A 20,360-nucleotide genomic window follows, 5' to 3' on the forward strand; every position below is an offset into this window, starting at 1 on the left:
TATAATCCCCCAAATAAAGATTCCCTCAAAGTATTAATTTTGACAGATTTAGTTCGATTCCTCTCATTTTGGTGCAGGAAATGTCATCCGGAGGTATATCACCGTCTGTCTGTGAGCCCCTCTTTGCCCTCCTGGACGAGACCTCCCACCTCCTCCACAGGAAGGTTTGTTCTCTTCATTATTCAGGCATTTCCCGACTTTGTGGCTGCTCTTATCAACATGGCCAATTCCCAGGACCTCACCCTCTCGGCTCAGTTTTCCAAAAAAGTTAATTTTAACAAAAATGTATTTTTAGCTTATTTTTAAGTTATATTCTCGCCTTGATCTTTCGACGTGTGTCTCCTGTGATTCTTTCGAGGCCATTCCTGCTGTAAGTTGTGTTGATGACCTCCCAAGGATATTCGAACTCACTTTCCTCTTCCAGTAAGAAGACGATTTAGCTTTGAGCATCTTTTTCCTGTCCCTGCCACTCCTTCGAGCTGTGGGATTGCCCAATGGAGGTACCTGAGTGACACGCACATTGCAAAAATAACTCGCTCGAATGATTTTGAAAAGGATTCGTCACAGTTGAACGAATTTCAAAGAAATGTTACAATTTCTCGTTTGTTCCGTCGTATTTTCCCAATGGGGGAATGTCGTATGCTGCTGTGCCCTCTATAGTCCAGCAAGTGAGGATATTAGTCACCATTTTTAGTCGATTAAAAACTTGGGAGTGTTTGAAGACCAATATGTAGATTGGCTAGTCTCTGTGGTTTGCAATAAACAGATTAACCGGAGATTCCTTGACTCCTTGTTTGAAAGATTGGCAGTAAATTTGATGTATTACCTGCGAATCAAAGGCGTGGACCACATCAAATTACTCTCAAAAATTAGAAACGAGGTCTTTAATATTACAATAATGCAGGTCGTGTCATTGCCAGTCTCTGGGATCTACCACAAAGAGCTACTTATTTATATTATAAATCATTTCATTTCCCCCAAGTTAACTCCTGCGTCCATTCCGGTGTGTTATTTGGGTGATGTGTAGAGTGATTCCTATGCTCTAGTCGTTGAAATATTGAAGTATCTTTTCGAGAATGGGACGAGTGTTTGGTTTGTGCCATGTGCAGAGGATATAAATTACTGTCGTTATTTCTCGATAATCGAAGCACTGATATCACTAAAATCCTGCCACCAGGGAGTTTCCATCGACTCCAATCTGCCTGCTTTCACGGGCATTAAAAAGTATTTCCACATTAAACTATGAAAGAGCAATGACAGAATTAATTCACAAAAAGGCTAACTTGAAAATAACTGACAGAGGAATGGCTGTTCTCCTCAACACTGGTATTCTCTGTCCTCACTGTAGAGTTGGTTGGTGACGATTCACTATCAAACAGTTATTACAATGCACTCACAGATTCATTTCATCACTCATCCGAGCTGGACAAGTCACTGGCCTCCCCGATTTCAGTCCAATACATCTCGGGTGGGCCACTCCCTGTGAGTTTTATCGATGATTTGAAGATAGGAAAGCATGTGTGGTAGGTTTAGGCAGTTGATTGTAGTCTCCTTGTTTTTTGCCACAATGTAATAAAATCATATTTCGACCAGTCTGGTTCCTCAGCCTTGCCCTCGATGTGTTTTATGGAGACTTATCAACGGCTGCTGAGTTTGTCCGAAATAGGAATTCTGGGCCCAAAGAGTGTGGTCAGTAAGTCCTCATGTTGATTCAGTTCAGACTTCCTCCACAAATTGAACACAGTCGGGGGGTGTCTTCCGTTGTCCCACGCCCTTGTCGAGTTGATGAGTTTCCGTCTCCACTTTGTGCTCCCTCAATATCGCTTGGTGTTCATTGGAGTGGAGCACTGTCAAAACAACACGACATTCAATTTAACCAGAACATTGAACAGAGCATTCTGAGGGGGATTCTGGGACTTAAAAGTTGGGAAGTTCACCCCATTTTTGCACGTCTTTACGAGGAGTCCCATCAGATGGATGTTTCGTATATTCTGGGGACTGATTCCCCCGAGTTGAACAGTGTGGTGAGTCTTCAAATGTCGGCATTTATATCAATTAATGGGGGGAATGTTGTCAAATTTAAATGGATTGCTCTCCTATCTAAGGATGTGGAAAATTGCAGGCATTTTCTTACTCGTCAATGTCGGCGTGGAATGCGGAGTGTGTTGTGTCAGAGTTTGGAGGTGTCCTCATCCCCGCCTTTGGACTTGTCCAGATTTGGGAGAGAGTTTTATTCTACGATCAGTGACTTTAACAGTACATTGTGTGGCCTCACTTTAAGAATTGTCGAATGAGACCTCCATCCTCGAGTACTTTGCACTACCGCAGAATTCCCCCAACTTTATTTGGTATATAATTATACAAATCATATTTAGTTATTGTTGGAAGAGTCTTCTAGGCAAGGTGGCCTTGGACTATCACAGGTTTTGTCACCGTTCTATGTCTAAGCCTAATTCTCAAAGTGTTGAGCAGACAGAAAGACTTTGAAGTATATAACTTGCAGGTGAGATGTCTTGCTGACTGGGTCATTTACTGTTTCCACCACCAGCCATTTCCAGAATACTCCGAAGACTACGTGAGTGTTCTGAGTTATTCGTAGATGCTCGATTGCATAGAAAAACTGATTTGGGACATGCATGTGATCACCATTGAAAAATTTATATTTTTCCTTGTCTGCTCACTTTTTTGTTATTTTGACAGGCTTTTCGACCAGTGGACGAAGAAGGCGAAATTAGAGTTCAGTTCTCTGTGGGAGTTAACCTGCTGGTCCGGTCGAAGGCACTTCATCAGCGAATTGACTTTATTTTTACAAATGTTTATTTTTATCCTTAAAGTTAAGATTACTGGGTTTTACTGGCTGTCAGAGAGCCACGGTGACTTTCAGAAAAGATACTTCCAAGTTTGTGTTCTTTTTGTCCTTGTTAGGCCTTTGGGGAGTTTCTGTCTCCTGATTGTCACGATTACTCCTCCAACTCAAAGAACTGTTCGTTTCCTCAATATTTTTCAAATTGTTGTCTACGACTAAACCCAGTAGTTGTGGCTGCACTTAATATTTGGTTGTGAATGCGATTATAGCCAAGATGCTGATTTTTGAGTGGTTTGATGACCTCATTTGTCTGTTGGTCGACTCTCTTAGCTCGATGCTTTCTCTTCAGGGTTTTCTGTTGCCATGACCCTCTGCAGAGCATCCAATTTCATTCATTTACATTATTCTGCACTCAAAGTATGCGTATATAGGTCACAAATTTGCAACAAAACGATCTCTTGTTTCAAACTATCTGAGGAATGGAGGACCCCGATCTCGTCTCCGCAAGGACTGGTGTATCTCTGAGCTTGCCTTTGGGTATTTCTTTGAAGGCAGGTCTTGGGATTTTGACATTTGGTACTACACCTCGTTGATTGATCGACTTGTATGTGAAAATGTGTTTAGTCTAGTCGTCAGTGCTTAATTTCGAGGACATGGACTTGGTCAATTTAGTGGACTGGAGATTTTTCGAGTTTCCAAACGCTCAATCCCATTTCCTGCATTCTGTTTGTGTCGAGTTGATGGCACTTCCTGTTCTGTCTTCAGTGATTGTTCAGAATCTGGTCCAGGCCGTCCTCCATTCGCGGTATTATCCTGCACTTATTTTAGTGGGTCCTCGAGTTCTGTTGTTGACAGAATCAACATTTTTGGACTGATTATGTCGTCACTCAGTGTTTGTGGAGAGTTGTCTCATTTTAATAGTCGGATTTTGCCAACTCGTTTTTTGGAGTGGTGGAAGAGATGATTTATTTCCCTGTTCTGGAGGACGAAGTGTTGGCGGATATCACGGAGAATTGTCTTTTTTCTGACCAGTCCTTGGATTCCCTGGATGGGCTGGGAAGTCATGTTTTGATTATGGCCTTGGCTCATTCATATTTCCAGCACTGCAATGACGAACAGTTGTTATGTTTCATCGAGTATTTGTGCATTATTTATGATAGATTTGTGGATAACAGACTCGGTTCTCTCACAAGCGGACTTCAATTTTGTTTCTTGTTGCATTTGGTGGAGCCTTTTTTGAGGAGATTCGGCGCAATTTTCACGTGGGATGACACCAGGCCGGTTTGGTTGTGAATTTGAGATTTGGCAGATTATATTTAGATTGATCAAAGTCCTGACCAAAGTGTTGTTACCAATAAACCTGCAAGACAACTCTCAAATGCTGAATCGGATCTCTAATTTTTTGTTTTGTTTATTGATGATATTTGTAGTCTGTGTGTTAAGCAGAACCACTTTGAAGATGAGGGTGAGTTTGAAGTGCTGTTTTCCGATTTTCCTAATTATGTCAAGGAATCATTGCTTTTGCTGTAATGTTTAATATTCTTTATTTTGTGTCCGATGGTCTAATTATTTGTTAATTAAAAAATTTCTCATTAAATTGGGGAATCTGGCAAGCAGAAGGAAAAACGATCATCGAGAACGGACATGGCTTTTCCAACGCATATCAATAGCCATCTTGCGTGGGAATTGCCATTCCATCTTGTCCTCTGCCGATAATTAGTTACACAAAAATTAAAATTATAAAAATTCAGATATTTGTTAATTAACATAAATGATAATAGTAAATCATTTTTTGGGATTATAAGGAACATCGAGTACTCCCACGGATATCATAAAGGGACGGATATCGAGGAATACTTTTAACACTCATTAGTCGTAAGAGATTAGGGATCCCTTTGGCTGAACCAGTCTCAAACCAGTATCAATAAATCACATATTTTTCTAAATATAGTATGTAGGACATTTAGGATCGAAATTAATAAATTTAATTTTTTGTTATCTGCTATTTTATTTTTAGGGAATCTCTAATTAGAAACAAATAAAAAATTTTTGAACTATTAACATTATTAACATTATTTTGGAGTTATATAATCTATTTCAATGCAATATCCATTTTTTGACACTAAAAAACGAGAGGAGAACAGTGGAAGGAATACTCCAGGCCCAAAGGATGTAAGAGACATTAAACAAAGCTTTAATCGTCATTTGCACAACTCTCGCCTCAAGGACCGCAATATTGCTACCAAACGTGATTATTACATCTCTTTGGCTCACACGGTGTGCGACAAAATGGCTTCCCGGTGGATCAGAACGAGCCAATACCACCACAGACTAGACTCCAAGGTTTTCCTTGATTTTATTTTCCCAGAGAATTTATTATTTGTCCATTGAATTCTACGTCGGTCGTCTTTTGATAAATTCCATGATCAACGTTGGAATAGACGGGCATTGCGAAGAAGCCGTTTATCAAGTATGTCCAACATGTTCTTATTTAACAAGCTGGGACTAGATTTGGAAGAATTAGAAAACATGGAGCCTGAAATTGGTTTAGGAAATGGTGGACTGGGAAGACTGGCTGCCTGTTATCTTGACTCGATGGCTACTTTGGGCATTGCAGGCATGGGTTATGGACTGCGCTATGAGTATGGCGTATTTACTCAAGTAATTTACGATACCGACCATGTCTAAATTTTATTTAAATTAATTAAGAGAGAGGAGCTTGACAATTGGTTGAAGTATAGCAATCCCTGGGAGAGGTGCATCCAGGAATATATTGTTCCTGTCAATTTTTACGGGAAAACAATCAGAGTGGATGGACAAACACAGTGGATTGACACTGAAGTGACCTTTCTTTAATAAGTAGGTTGTGTATGCAATTCCCTACGACACACCTGTCCCCGGATATGGGAATAACCACGTCATAACTATGCGTTTGTGGGCTGCCAAACCCTCAGCCGTATTATTTCTGGATTGCTGTAAGTTATTAGTTTTCGTCACTGTCTAGTCCACTCAGGAAATTACGGCAAAGCTATGAGAGACCCATACCTTGCTGAAAGCATAACACGTGTTCTCTACCCAAATGACGAGGTATTCATGCCCTTTATTTCAAGAGATTTGAAGGTAAGGAACTCCGTCTCAAACAAGAGTACTTCCTGGCCTCAGCGACTCTCCAGGATATTATTCGGCGGTACAAGGACTCGAAAGAACCTAGGACTTCATTCGACCAGTTTCCAGAAAAGGCAATTGGTCATTATAAATTAGTAGGTGGCCATTCAAATGAACGATACGAGTCCATCCTTGGCTGTTCCTGAATTGATGAGACTGTTGGTGGACGTCGAAGGTCTGGATTGGTCTTATTCTTGGGATATCTGCATAAGAACTTTCGGATATACCAACCACACTCTCCTTCCCGAGGCACTCGAGCGATGGCCACTAAAAATGTTGACTAAATTGTTGCCCAGAATAATGCAGATAATCCATAAAATAAATCGCAAGCATTTACAGGTTGAATGTGCAGTGATTTTGCAAGGCGGTCTCTGAGTTTTGGCCCAATGACGAGGATGTCTTGGAGAGAATGAGTCTGATTGAAGAGGATCGTAATAAACGTGTCAACATGGCCTATCTTTGCATTGTGGGGTCACATTCCGTCAACGGAGTCGCCGAACTTCACTCAAAATTAGTAAAAACTGACGTGTATATATATTTTGTATAAATCACAAGATTTCCTGATTTTTATAAAATGACTCCTGCCAAGTTTCAAAACAAAACCAACGGAATCACTCCCAGGAGATGGCTAGTCTACTGCAATCCATCTTTGACAGATTTTATTCGCCGTGTACGTTTAAAGTATTACTTTTAGCAAATTGGGGACGGATTCGTAACAGATTTGCGTGAGTTGAACAAACTGAGGCCACTTGTGTCAAATCAACAAATTATTGACGAGATTTGTTTGATAAAACAGGTTCAGTGTCCTCAGTATGTCATAGAGTAATAAAAATAAATTCGCTTTGTATGTTAAAAAGTTGTTTGGATTCTTGATTGACCCCTCGACCATGTTTGATGTGCATATCAAACCAATTCAAGAAAGTAAACGACACCTTCTGACCTGCCTTCATATAATAACGCTCTACAACCGCCTCAAACGGGTCAAGGCTGGTTTGGATGACTACACTGTCGTCCCCAGGACTGTCATAATTGGGGGGAAGGCTCCTCCCGGCTACAGAATTGCAAAACTCATCATCAAATTGATATGCAATGTGGCTGATGTGGTGAACAGTGATCCGGAGACCAATAAAGACCTGAGGGTGTTTGTCCTTCCGGATTATAAAATGTCGTTTGCAGAGAAAATGGTCCCTGCAGCTGATTTGAGTGAACAACTCTCACTCGCAGGAACTGAAGCGTCTGGAACTGGAAACATGAAATTTATGGTTGGTCAGTTGATTTATTGCCAGTTGAACGGGGCTGTCACTCTGGGGACGTTTGATGGGCCCAATGTAGAAATGGTTGAACAGGTTGGGATGGAAAATATATTTATATTCGGAATGACAAACCACGAAGTTAAGGAAAATTACTCTTCTGGGTATTTTATAAGTAAAGAAGTGTAGATACAATCCTCGTTTTTATTATCCAAGGAGTCCTCAATTAATAGAATGTATTGAACAAATAAGAGACGGATTTTTCAGCAGGGAGGAGCCTAATTTATTATGCGAAATATGTCAGACTATGCTCTCTGATGATCCTTTCATGGTCATGAGTGACTATGATGATTATATTCAGAAGCAGCTTTTGGTAGAGGCTGCTTACTTGGTATGTTGTGTGCCGTATTTTGATAGAATTCTAATGTGTGGAATACAATGTGCTTGAACAACATCATTGCTGCTGGGTTCTTCTCTAGTGACCGTGCTGTGGCTCAGTATGCTTCCGATATTTGGAACGTTCCCTTGTCCAGGGATATACTGCCTGTCTTAGATGAATCTCAAGAATTCTCTGGTTTGAATTAGAGATACATTTTCACGATAATCCGTTTATTTCCATTTATATTTTTTGGTTACATTACGCAATTTGAGGGTCCTAGAAGTATAGCCTTAATAATAATTAAGGGTAGTGACTAATACTAGTATGGCGACAAGATAATAACCGAGAATCGGCAAATTGTAAAAATTTAATTATCCATAAAAAGTTCGAATTCTAGAAAGAAAATTTTTGGTGTTTAAACAAAATACGTATCATATTCAAACCGATTTCTTCTGTGTGAATATGGCTCATCGTATCCGACACAGTCGCATTTTGGTAGCTGAACATTTTTTCTGTATACTGAAAAAAACATCGAGTTGGTCGCCAAAAATGACCACTTGCTTTATTTTCCAGCAAGAATAAATATGTAGATTTATCCATATCATTATTGGTCCATTCTTTGGAAACGTGTTGACAAAAATCTATTTTGAAATAAAAAAGTTAAAACATTTTCTTGTTAAACTGCACGAATAGAAAAATACAGAATATTTAATATCTTAAAATCCAAAACTTATCCGTGTTTTAGAGCTGATTTTGTATGATTCAAACGTTCAGCAATGACAGGACTCTAGATACTAGTCATGCAAGTATTTAGTTAATTTAAATTCTTTACATAATTTTCGAATATATGAATTTGGAAATTCTAATATACTGATGAGTGGAGATAGTTACTGGCACCGTGTTGACAAGGTTAACTATAACCAGATTACATGTATTAGTACAGCGGTTCTCAACCGTGGTCCCCAGAAATTTTCGAAAAATAAAAATATATTAAAGTTAAAACTAATTGTACAATTAAGTATAAATCAAAAACATTGAAATTAATCAAGCGGTTCTCAATCGTGGTCCCCAGAAAATTTTTAGTGGTCCCCAGGAATTTTCGAAAAATAACAATATATTAAATTTAAAACTAATTGTACAATTAAGTATAAATCAAAACATTGAAATTAATCTGATTTGATTAGCGTGGTTTATCATTCTAGTTATGGTTAACAAGAATCGTCGTCTTTGGTCGGATTCTTACGTACAATTTGGATTCATTAAATTCATTGCCCCAAATAATGAAATAAAGGCAAAATGCATGATTTGCCACAAAATTTTGGGAAACAATTCACTGAAACCTTTTCAACTTAGGCGCCACAAAGAGTCTGTACACCCAGAAATCCGATTTTTTCTGTAGCCGATTTTTTTAACATTTTAAATGAGTTTAATTTGTCAATGCAGGGTAAAATTTTTATTAATTTATTTAAAGGTCTTTATATATCAATTGTCGAGGTCAATCAAATAATAATGCTTTTAAAAAAGTTATTATTGTGGATAATGAAAAAAAAAAGGAATAACATCAATGTTCCCAATGCTTGAATATCATCTCGGACACAACCCACCGGATAATGTTCTTCTAAGTCTGATAATCAAACATCTGGAAAATCTCAAGACAAAATTTGATGATTATTTTCCTGTTGAGACCCAATTCCAAACTGGATCGTTCAACCTTTCTTGACCTCATTTAAAGAATATCAGGAACTCAATTTTCAGCAGAGCTTGATTGAACTTCAATGTAATCAGTCTGCTCAGATTATTTTCAAATGTACTTCATTATTAGATTTTTGGTATTCTCATTAATAATTACTTTTTATTGTTAGGTGTCAGATGGCGAAAGAATTCCCCATTTTGAGTAAAACTGCATTGGAATCAATACTTGCATTCCCCACTACTTATCACTGTGAAATGGCGATGTCGTGTCTGACTTTTCTAAAAACAAAATATAGAAATAGACTACGGGTACAAGATGATATGCGAGTAGCTTTGTCGAACATAGAGCCTGATATAAGTAAAATTATTCTGAGCAAACAAGATCAGAAATCTCACTAAATTACTATTAAATTTTCTGTTATTTTCATAATGTTCATGTTATTTTTATAATAAATATTCGAACATGTCTAAACCTGGCCCTGACGAGGCCAAAAATTGTGCGCTAATACCAAAAAATGTTTATTTTATTTAAGGTGGTCCCCACAAAATTTTATAGTGCAAAAGTGGTCCCCAGTCTAAAAAAATGAGAACCGCTGTATTAGTACATATTATATTTTACCTAAAACCTTTAAAAAATCAGCTTTATCGTGTTTCTTAATTCCTCAAAATTTATTTAACTAATTTTTGATTAAAATAATGTTTTTATAGACCTGATTATCTAAAATTATATACAATCGATCCTTTTTTAAAAAACCAAAATTAATAACTAAGAACAAAGAAATTTCCCCGTAAACTACGATATAAGTAAAGACCCACCTTTAAGTAATACTGGCAAATCTCCACTTCCTTCACAATCATAGAATATTCAGTCTGAGAACCCGTGTAGTCACAACTAGAATTACTAAAACGTGGCCACCCACAACATATCCACAGTAGTCGTTCGATTTTTTCCAGTTGACTCACAAAAGCTACCATTTGTGTAAATTTGTCGTCGAGGCCTGCCACTATTAAAACATGTGTAAATACTCTAAAAGATTATCACTTTGTTTATCGTTCAAATTTTCCAACGGGTCGTACTGTCCCAGGGAATAAGTCTCTCGAGAACTCTCATTCTTAAAACAAGTGAACCACAATGTCCTACCAAACTAATTTGTTTGACATATTTCCCAAAGCAGAAAACAAAAGTCCACAACGAATTGTTCTAAAACATTAAAGTTTTCAATCACTCCGGACACACAGTTGTCTCCACTGTAGAACTCGTGAATGTCAGTCCCTTCGAAGCCTTTGTGGGTGTCCACCTTCCCTCCCTGAGGAATAACCCAAATAGACCCACAGTTAAATTGAGACTCGTTTCTATCAATTCCGTCAGTTCGGAGACCGTCATTTCATTTGGTGCGGGGATTTTTAAATTATCATTTTTGGGCAACTCATCTTGGTAACACGAAATTATATTCCGTTGCTGAGAATTTCTGGAAAAATCGAGAAACACGGCAAAATACCGAACTTTCCTCTCATAAGAACAAAGTGTTTGTAATCCAATCGCAATTTGATAAACGCACGTACTGACCTCAGATATAGAAATTATTGACGGTTCAAATTGATCAAAACAAACATAGTAGACCATAACGTGCCGAGGAACATTCGTGGACAAACAAATGTCCCCGTCAGTGTAATTGACTGCCACATAGGCATGGACTGAGTAATATCGGGTTGAAAGTGACTCGAGGAATTTGACGTCTTGGACAGTCACGTTCAAATCCTCGTCTTCTAAAATAGTGTCATTAACATATCCCATAAAGTTCATTTTCTCGTGTTTTTCTTTCTAAGGACATGGCGATAGGGGTACCTTGTCATTTCCGGAGTAGAATTGATGGACGTACTTTCCGTGGCACACCTCATATGTCCAGTACCCCACGTTCTCAGTTTTTATTTGTGGATTACTATGGAATGGCAGTAGTGGGATCTGAGGATTGCCTCGATGGTAGATGGGCCGAGGTTAAGGAATTCGATGGAAGTGGGGACCTGAGGTGAGTAGAGTTGGGATTTACGATTTGATTAGGAGTTGAGTACCAGCGTTTATTTTCGAAAATAAGAAGTGAATTTTTTTCGTCGTTTTTTATCTAGAAATTTTATATTTTTATTGAAATTACAAAAAGATTAGTTTCGTTGAATTTAATGTCGGAAAATTGGAATTCGATCGAGTCGTCATAATTTGGATTATTGCTGCCCGTCAGGCAACAAAATAGTGATATAAACAAAATATCCAACATATGAATATATTTAACGACCAACAATAACAAACTGACTTATACGTATATTAATTTATTTTTAAAAAATGTTAAAAATAATAAAGTTAAAATTGCTGATATTTTTGTTTTTCTAATCATCCGGGTTCCTTTAGGAAAAGAGTTCAAAATTACTGATATGTGATATCTTCATGCAGCACGTCATAAAACCGGGACTAAACAGACAAAGATGGCAAATACATCAACATCTACAACCAAATTGACATTGCAGACAACAAAAACATGACTGGTGGATCTCAGGACTTAGGGTAAGGCACTTACACTTAGGGATCACAAAGTCATTGTGACCCGATTAAAAGTGAAAAGACTTTTTGGACTCTCTGTTCTAGCAGAGAGTGAATCAAACCGGATGAAATATTCAGGCGAAAAACTGATTATATAAGATATTACGAGGGAAAAATACTCCTGAACAATTACCAAAAATTCACCAGCAACAAAGACGGGAAAGGCTTTAAATAAAAATATATTAAAAGAACTTCTTCACAAGATTGTAGGGCCAATAAGTTGCGAGATCATTAGTTCATGTTGAAGACTTTTTGGACACGTCCTGAGGTTAGACCCGACATCTTTCGGAACATCGAAATGGAGGAATATTACCCGTCCTTTAATGTATTATACTTTCGTGGAAGACCGAGAACTACCCTCCCGATTGTTTTACAAAACTATGAAGAAAACATTGGCATCTGGTGACAATATGGACTCTCTGGGGAACCTAGCTAAAAACAGAAGAGCTTGGAGCAATCTTTCTAATATCTTTTGCTGCACATTCGGAGTTATAAACTTGGTGAAAGTGCTAATAATAATACTGGGAAGGAATTTATTGGAACGATTGCATGAAAAAGCCACTAAAATATGCTGAACCCAAATATTGCCGAAATGGCAAAAAAACAAAAGGCCATCCAATTGAAAATTGAAAACACCAATAACCAGGAAGGAAAAGAAAAACTAAACGTAGGAAAATACCGAAAACAATCAAGAAAGAAAATTTGAAATCCGTGGAAACTTTATTAAACCCTCGAATATCAGAAGTCGGAGATTTAAAGCAGATGTATGCAGCCATCAGCCTACTGCGTCGATAAAAAAACTAAGACAGTTAAGACTTTTTTTCGGCATCAACTGATTGAAACAAATCAAGAACTCCACTTTATATCGTACCTGCAATAGTAGCCCCGTCAGGATGAACATTAACGAAGCTTGCAAGGGCCTATTTAAGCACATACTAAGGTTCTTATGCAAACTGGGCAATTTAATCATATTATAAAATAACAAATCGGCGTTCCGAAAACGTCCACGACTAACAATACCTACTGTTTTCTCAGCGCATTAAAAGACAGCTAAAAATGGAAACCACCTTGATAGTCTCAGGAATATACCACGCAACCTCGCATGTTGTAAAAATATGATCAAAAAAGTATTTGAGATATGTGGGAACTGAATTAGTTTTTCTTTACTTTATGTTCATATAACAGTGCTAATAATTATCCAGGCTGACGTATTGGGGATAGAAAGGGGACAAACTGCAGAATGCACAATGACTAAACTCCCCTTTTATGACCAGAAAGTATCAGAATTAGCGTGTGTCTACAATTAGGTCTGAACATTAACAGTCAAGGAATCTTTTCCACAAAAATTATTTTTTATATTATATGATTTTTAATATAAATTTAAAACCATGCTGTTACGTCCTAATGGTGCATTTCTACAACTGAGAAAGTTATTAAGAAATTATGTTTAATCATTAATAATATTCCAGTCATGTATTGACAACTGTCGACCACTAGTCGGTCAGGAGAGAACAGAAATGTTAACCAAACTGGAGATTACAGGTTGGAAGGTCATCCAGTCAAAAACGTATCTGGCAATTGAAAAAGGACTAAAATTCAAAACATTTCAAGAGGTACATAAATTTGACTAAAAATGAAGACATGGAATTTTTTGAACGACATTGCCCGGGAATCTGACAGGAGGAATCACCACCCTCGACTCACCACGACATTCAACAGAGTCCTAAACCTCATTTTTATCGTAGGTCAAAATAACTTTGTACACTCACACCGCAAAGGACATTACATTTGCAGACATAACCTTAGCTCACTTTATCGACAGTCTATTTGATGAATATAAATAAAATCAAATTCTAATAAAAAACTTTTTGGATAAAAAATAATAATTTTTTAAAAACATTTATTATTAAAAACAAAATAAACTAAATTCACTACCTACGTTCGTGGACTCTTCGTTTGTGTGTATGCGTTTGTTTGCCATTCCTGTAATCCCTTCCTAAAAATAATTAAATATAACAAAAACAGACTTTTATCGACCAATTCCAAACTAGTCATTGATGTCTTGAAATAACTACAAATAATCACCTCATTTTCCTGTGTTGCTCTCAACTGCCTGTCCATTTCCGCGTTCTGTCGTTTCACTGAAGGGTTAAATATCACAGAATACAAATTTGGTCGTAGTAACACTCAGGAGGGTAGGCTGAGGGGTCGTACACGTCCTGGGGATATCAACAGCCAGCATACTTTGGGGAAATTAGAGCCATATTCGTCAATCTTGAGAAATTGAATCATTTTTTCATAAATACTAAACTGAAACAGTTTTGGCAGCACCATGGGTTCTTAAAGTCCTTCCTCGACATAATAATCTTGTTCAGGTCGTACCCATCAGCAGCATAGCAGTCAAATTTGTACTATTATTAGCTGGGGAGGTCCCTGACTTGTAATTCGGAAGGGAAAGGAGAGGAATGTTCTCTTTCTGGCAAATGGGCATTTTCTCGTCCAATTCCGAAGTATTTTAATAATTTATTTTCGTCTTTGAGTGGACATGATGAGTCAATAAGGACTATTTGTGGATCATGGGGATTTGTAGGGGTGGGGATTGTTTCTTGGTGGTCTACTGATTTGTCCATTATTTGTATTGGGGGTCCTTCATTGGATGACTCATCGTCGCTTTTATAGACCACTAGTGATGCATGGTTCATTATTTGTTTATTCTGCATATCTATGGAAAGTCAATGTTTGGTGACTAGTCCACAACGTACGTTTTATTAGCAATTTATTACTTTTTGTAATAAAAAAATATTTGATAATAAATAGAGACATTGACAGGAATTTAGGATATAAATGCAATATAGACTATCAAAGCTTTCTTAATTCGTTCTGGATGTGTTCAACAAGAAGAGACTGCCAAAACGAACAGTCATAGCTGACATTGTTCCTCTATGTGGTCTCACCAACAAAATTTTACGACCGGCTTAAATTCAAACTACAAATCCTGGCTTACAAGCTTCTTAACGGGCTGCATAGGTTACGTCTCCATCATGGACATAGTTCCAAACAACGTAATCTTTCAAACGGGGAACCGGAGGGGTCTGTGCTGACTTTAACTCTGTTCAACCTTTATTTGTACGACCCAAATAACTTGTCACTATCTTACAGAGACGACATTATTATTGCCTCAAAGCAAAAAGATACCGCCTCTTTCAACATTCAGCAATAACTATACTCTGTTGAGAATTGGCGCATCATCGGACAAGGCAAACAGGCGTATAAACATTCTAAAAGCAATAAATGGTTGCATCACTGATTCCCAGTTCAAACAAATCTACAAAAAATCATCCTCAAGTCCGAGTTGGCTCCCATGTCTATCTGCAAGCTCCATCGGGCGACTCCAATCAGGATAATTATAATTAAATCGGAAGAATTAAAATATAAAAATCAAATAAAAATTCTTTAATGAGAGAAAAAACCCGCTAAAAATCAAAGAAATTGGAGATCAAAACCAAAACATTAAAATTTAATAGCGTATGTTATATCACCATTATTAGATAATTCATAAGACCTATTCGGCGTTCTTTCAATTCATTTTTGAATATCTCTAATCTATAAGTGATTCTAAATTTTATTATTTCTACAAAATTTTGTTTATTTTTAAGAGGATCCAATTCCAATTTTTGTTTGATTGTCCTTCACACATTTTTCATAGTGTTCATTCGATAAGTTAAATATTATTTTTTTAATTGAAAGAAAAGAACCATTGAAATAAAGGAAAATAAACTTGCTGGAATGGCTAAAAAAGTAGAAAGGCTCAAAAATGAAGCGCAGATGTTCAAGGTTGTTCACTTACATAGGAGCATGCAGTCATCAAAAATCACAGTACATAACCACCTTGGTAAGATTATGCTAAACAAAAACGAAATCGTATTAGCCTTGTTCCGCCACTATCAGTTGGCCTTCAATCAAAACCACCGGAAAAACATCTAACAATTCAATGATGAAGCCTGAGAACTAAATATTCCGGTAACGATTCTGGAAACAGGACAAATTAAACAGAACTTTTCAAATATGGACCGACTGAGATCTCCGAGGTATTAACCAAGATATACAACAAAACATTCAAGTACATCTCACCACTAGACGTGGATAATGGCACATTAATTGCACTACAAAAACCGGGAAAAACTAAAGGCCTGTTAACAAATTTAAGACCCACCGTAGTGTTGACGACTCTCCGTAAGACACTATCACTTATAGTGTTGAATAGGATTGGACCTGACATTAAAAACTTCCTTACTCACGGTCAAAACGATCCAGGCCAGTCACATCCTTCGGATGAACGAAATGACACCCACCAACATAGCAATGAAGAACTAGTTCTGCCGAAAACTGAACAACTCGTTCCGTGAGACAAAAGCTGAAAACGGGTGATAATTTGGATATGTTCGGAGAAATTGCAAAAAACCGTGGATCTTGGAGAATGTTGGTTAAAAGATTTGGGGAAGAAAAAATAGCCTGAAGTAAAGTACAACACAAACGGGACCTCAATTAAATAAATCACTTTTTGGTTCTTTCAAAATGCAAATAATAAACTCAATTTTAAACTAAAAAGAAGAAACATACTTACCCAACTTGAAACCTTGAAACGAATGTGTAACTTTTATATGATTTTTCAAAAGATCAATGAAAAATAGAAAAAATACCACTTTAATGACCCATATTAAATTCGCTTTTTTGACGTCAATTAAACATAATATGGATATCCATAGAGAAACTGAAAAGAACTGTGGTTCTTGGAGGCAGTTAGTTAAGCGAATAGTTGAAAGAATAACATGAAGTTAGATAAATTACTTTTTGGTTCTTTGAAAGTGATAATAGTTCAAAAAATAATGTATTTTAACGAAAAATATTGAAATTAATTATTTTTAGTTTTGCAATTGGGACCGTCTATACCTTCCTTTAGCATATTTTATCTACTCAAAATGATTGATTTATCTCAACTCGATTATTTGATAAAATGTTGATTATTTCAGCAGCGGGATAGAATTGAGACTCAAATTTATCCAGCCGCATAATCTTTTGTAACTCGAACCTATCTATAATTTTTTTTATCTAAACTTTATCTCTGACACTAAATTTGTATTTACTATAGTGGAAATTCATTTTTATATTTACTACCTTAGTGTAGGCTGAGTTTCCATCAATGGGATATAAATTAAATTTGAATTTTTCGGACTCGGACAATTAAAATCGCATAAATATAAATTCAAGTTAAAATAATTGAATTTTCAATTGAGTCTAAATTTGAACAAATCCCTGAATTTTCAATTTTTTTCAAAAAACATAATTTAATAATTATAACAAACGTGTTTATTATGGTTATCCCTCGGTATCTTTCGAAAAGACTGATTTGAAAATTAGCCAAAATCTTTAGGCACTATTTTTCATCTGTGTCTATTATTTTGGACATTTTTTGGGTGATCATTTGATTAAAAAGTTCCACAATCCCTTGTGTACGGGAACTGTTTGGTCTACTATCTGAACTACGTTGAATTCTTCGCATAGATTTCTCAGAAACACATTCTTGAATTCTGAACCATTATCTGCCAGGTCCATATAGGTAGAAAAGCAATGTTAAGATGGCGCATACTTCTTTTGAAAATTTATGATAAAGATGTCTGACAAATGCATATGTGAATAAATTGTTTAAGGATAAATTGTTCGAAAAAGCTTACAAAAAATCAACTGACAAATCGAAGTTATATCGGTCGATTCGTCGAACTGGATGTTTATCGGAAAAGAACTGTTGTTAATACGATGAAAAATCTGAGACAAAATATCACCAGACATATCTTGAATTCTTTGAGAAATTGTATCATTTGACAAAAAGACCTCTTTGAATACAGAATCAGAGCCAAGCAAATTTCGGCAATTGAAATATTAGAAGGTTTTATTAAAATTTCGCCAGAATAATGAGGTACCTTACCTTTAATTTAAAGAAAGAAAAAACCTCGTATGATCCGCGAACAGTAGGTTTGGTTTGAAAAAAAGAGGAAAAGAGGTTATTTTTGGCGTGGAATGATAACTTTTTCGCTTAGCGTGCGGAACGGACGGGGAACAGTTTTCGTAAGGAATTGAAATAGGTTTATTATTATTAACCTTCAAGCTTGCTTAGCATAGCAAACCCGGCACAAACAGTCATAGCTAGCTAATCGAATGAAGAAGCCAAGGAAGAAGGTACTGTCCGTGCTGATCAACATTAGCCTCCAAATCTTCAATACAGCTTAAATACATAAACAAAAACTAATTTGAATCTATACAAGGAATAATTGAAGTTTATTAGTTCATAGAAATAATATTTATGAGAAACTAGCTCGGCAGCTCGCTTCGCTCACCGCGACCTAGCTCCTGCGGAGGGCCTGTTTCATCAAACAACTATAAGTTTATGTAGATGTATAAAACTACCTGGTTTAATGTAACCCTATTCTATCGCCTGTTGATAAACGATGTTTGTCGTCCGTCCTTCCTTGGCATATATGAATAAATTTTCTCTTCTGCCTACCCTCGAGCATCCCACATACAGCTGTCCATGTGAAAAGCACTCACTCTCTAAAAATAACCCAACTACCTTTAAGACTGTCCCTGGGCCTTGTTTTATTGTCATTGCAAAACTCATTCCTCAAAGGAAATTGCAGCCTTTTAAATCTAAATGGTAATTCATCAGAATTATCGGAATTCGTGAATATAACATCCTCACCTCAATACTTACCTGTTAATATCGTCGCCTCTATTACGTTAGCCATCTTTCTTCAGCTTCATTTTTCCTCATTCGTTCGTTATCTATTTAAAAAATTATTTTTGAATAATAAAAAATATTAGGAAAAAAGAGGCATACAGAAAATAAATTCTATCTTTACGAAAAACTCTTTTCTTAGGGTCTCGTCTTCCTCTTTCGGTTATCTATTGAAAAATTATTTTTGAATAATAAAAAAATTTAGGAAAAGAGGCATACCGAAAATAAATTCTATCTCACACGAAAACTTAACTAAATAGCTATATATTTTTACGCAAATTCTTCTGATTGCGCTGTCAATTGGTGGTAAATTGTGTTAATGATTGTGCTAATGTGGTTTCAACTATCAAAGTGTTTTTCAAAATCAGTTAATTGCACACTCTATTCAAGGTCGTGCGTCAATTGGTGGTAAATTGTGTTAATGATTGTGCTAATCTGGTTTCAACTATCAAAGTGGTTTTTCAAAATCTGTTAATTGCACACTCTATTCAAAGTCGTGCAATCTGTGATTGCACATTCTGTCAAAGTCAAATATGATAATAGCTTTAATTTTGATTCATGGTCGATAATGATATATGCATTTAATTTAAAGAGAAAAACATAGGATGAATTGAATTTCTTTATCGCGAATAATTGGGAGTTCATCATTGTTAATATTCTCGCTGTCGTTTTCATCAGGATATTCTTAATACGTGAGATTTTTGCCTTGAAGGTTTTAATGGACCTCATCATGAATGTCGAGGACATTCGCGTTGTTCATTTTAATCAAAATGCAGAAAATATTTTTTTGATTTTTTGGGGGGGAGGTTTTAAGGACTTCATCATGTAAGTCGAGGACATTGTAGTTGTTCATTTTAACCAAAATGCAGAAAATTTTTTTTAATTTTTTTGGGGGGGAAGGTTTTAAGGACTTCATCATGTAAGTTGAGGACATTGTAGTTGTTCATTTTAACCAAAATGCAGAAATTTTTTTTTAATTTTTTTGGGGGGGAAGGTTTTAAGGACTTCATCATGTAAGTCGAGGACATTGTAGTTGTTCATTTTACCAAAATGCAGAAATTTTTTTTTAATTTTTTTGGGGGGGAAGGTTTTAAGGACTTCATCAGTAAGTCGAGGACATTGTAGTTGTTCATTTTAACCAAAATGCAGAAATTTTTTTTTAATTTTTTTTTTGGGGGGGAGGTTTTAAGGACTTCATCATGTAAGTCGAGGACATTGTATTGTTCATTTTAACCAAAATGCAAAAAAATTTTTTTTTAATTTTTTTTGGGGGGAAGGTTTTAAGGACTTCATCATGTAAGTCGAGGACATTGTAGTTGTTCATTTTAACCAAAATGCAGAAAATTTTTTTTTAATTTTTTTGGGGGGAAGGTTTTAAGGACCTCATCATGTAAGTCGAGGACATTGTATTGTTCATTTTAACCAAAATGCAGAAAATTTTTTTTTAATTTTTTTTGGGGGGGAAGGTTTTAAGGACTTCATCATGTAAGTCGAGACATTGTAGTTGTTCATTTTAACCAAAATGCAGAAAATTTTTTTTTAATTTTTTTTTTGGGGGGAAGGTTTTAAGGACCTCATCATGTAAGTCGAGGACATTGTAGTTGTTCATTTTAACCAAAATGCAGAAAATTTTTTTTTAATTTTTTTGGGGGGAAGGTTTTAAGGACTTCATCATGTAAGTCGAGGAC

The 20,360-nt window shown here is 36.3% G+C and overlaps 1 protein-coding gene and 1 pseudogene across 1 annotated transcript; one reads left to right on the forward strand and one right to left on the reverse strand.

Annotated features, from left to right (window-relative positions):
- Positions 1-1,253: 1,253 nt before the first annotated feature.
- Positions 1,254-7,806, forward strand: LOC115228741 (annotated as a pseudogene).
- A 261-nt stretch (positions 7,807-8,067) lies between these two features.
- Positions 8,068-11,304, reverse strand: LOC118761243. Its single transcript, XM_036499011.1, has 3 exons — positions 10,792-11,304; positions 10,626-10,761; positions 8,068-8,241 (listed from the first exon to the last, which is right to left on the reverse strand). The coding sequence occupies exons 1-3, from the start codon at positions 11,094-11,096 to the stop codon at positions 8,068-8,070; spliced, it is 615 nt and encodes a 204-aa protein (XP_036354904.1). The 5' UTR covers positions 11,097-11,304.
- Between the last annotated feature and the right edge of the window lie 9,056 nt (positions 11,305-20,360).

The sequence above is a fragment of the Octopus sinensis genome, unplaced genomic scaffold, assembly GCF_006345805.1.
Source record: "Octopus sinensis unplaced genomic scaffold, ASM634580v1 Contig10964, whole genome shotgun sequence".
Lineage (NCBI taxonomy): Eukaryota > Metazoa > Mollusca > Cephalopoda > Octopoda > Octopodidae > Octopus > Octopus sinensis.

What these genes read in the sequence shown, in the direction of transcription:
- LOC118761243 (XM_036499011.1), bottom strand. Translation starts at nt 11,096, where the DNA reads ATGAACTTTATGGGATATGTTAATGACACTATTTTAGAAGACGAGGAT. An exon ending in TCTTATGAGAGGAAAGTTCG is followed by an intron (nt 10,762 to 10,791) that starts GTATTTTGCCGT and finishes CGATTTTTCCAG; the next exon opens with AAATTCTCAGCAACGGAATA. An exon ending in AAACGAGTCTCAATTTAACT is followed by an intron (nt 8,242 to 10,625) that starts GTGGGTCTATTT and finishes ATTTCAAAATAG; the next exon opens with ATTTTTGTCAACACGTTTCC.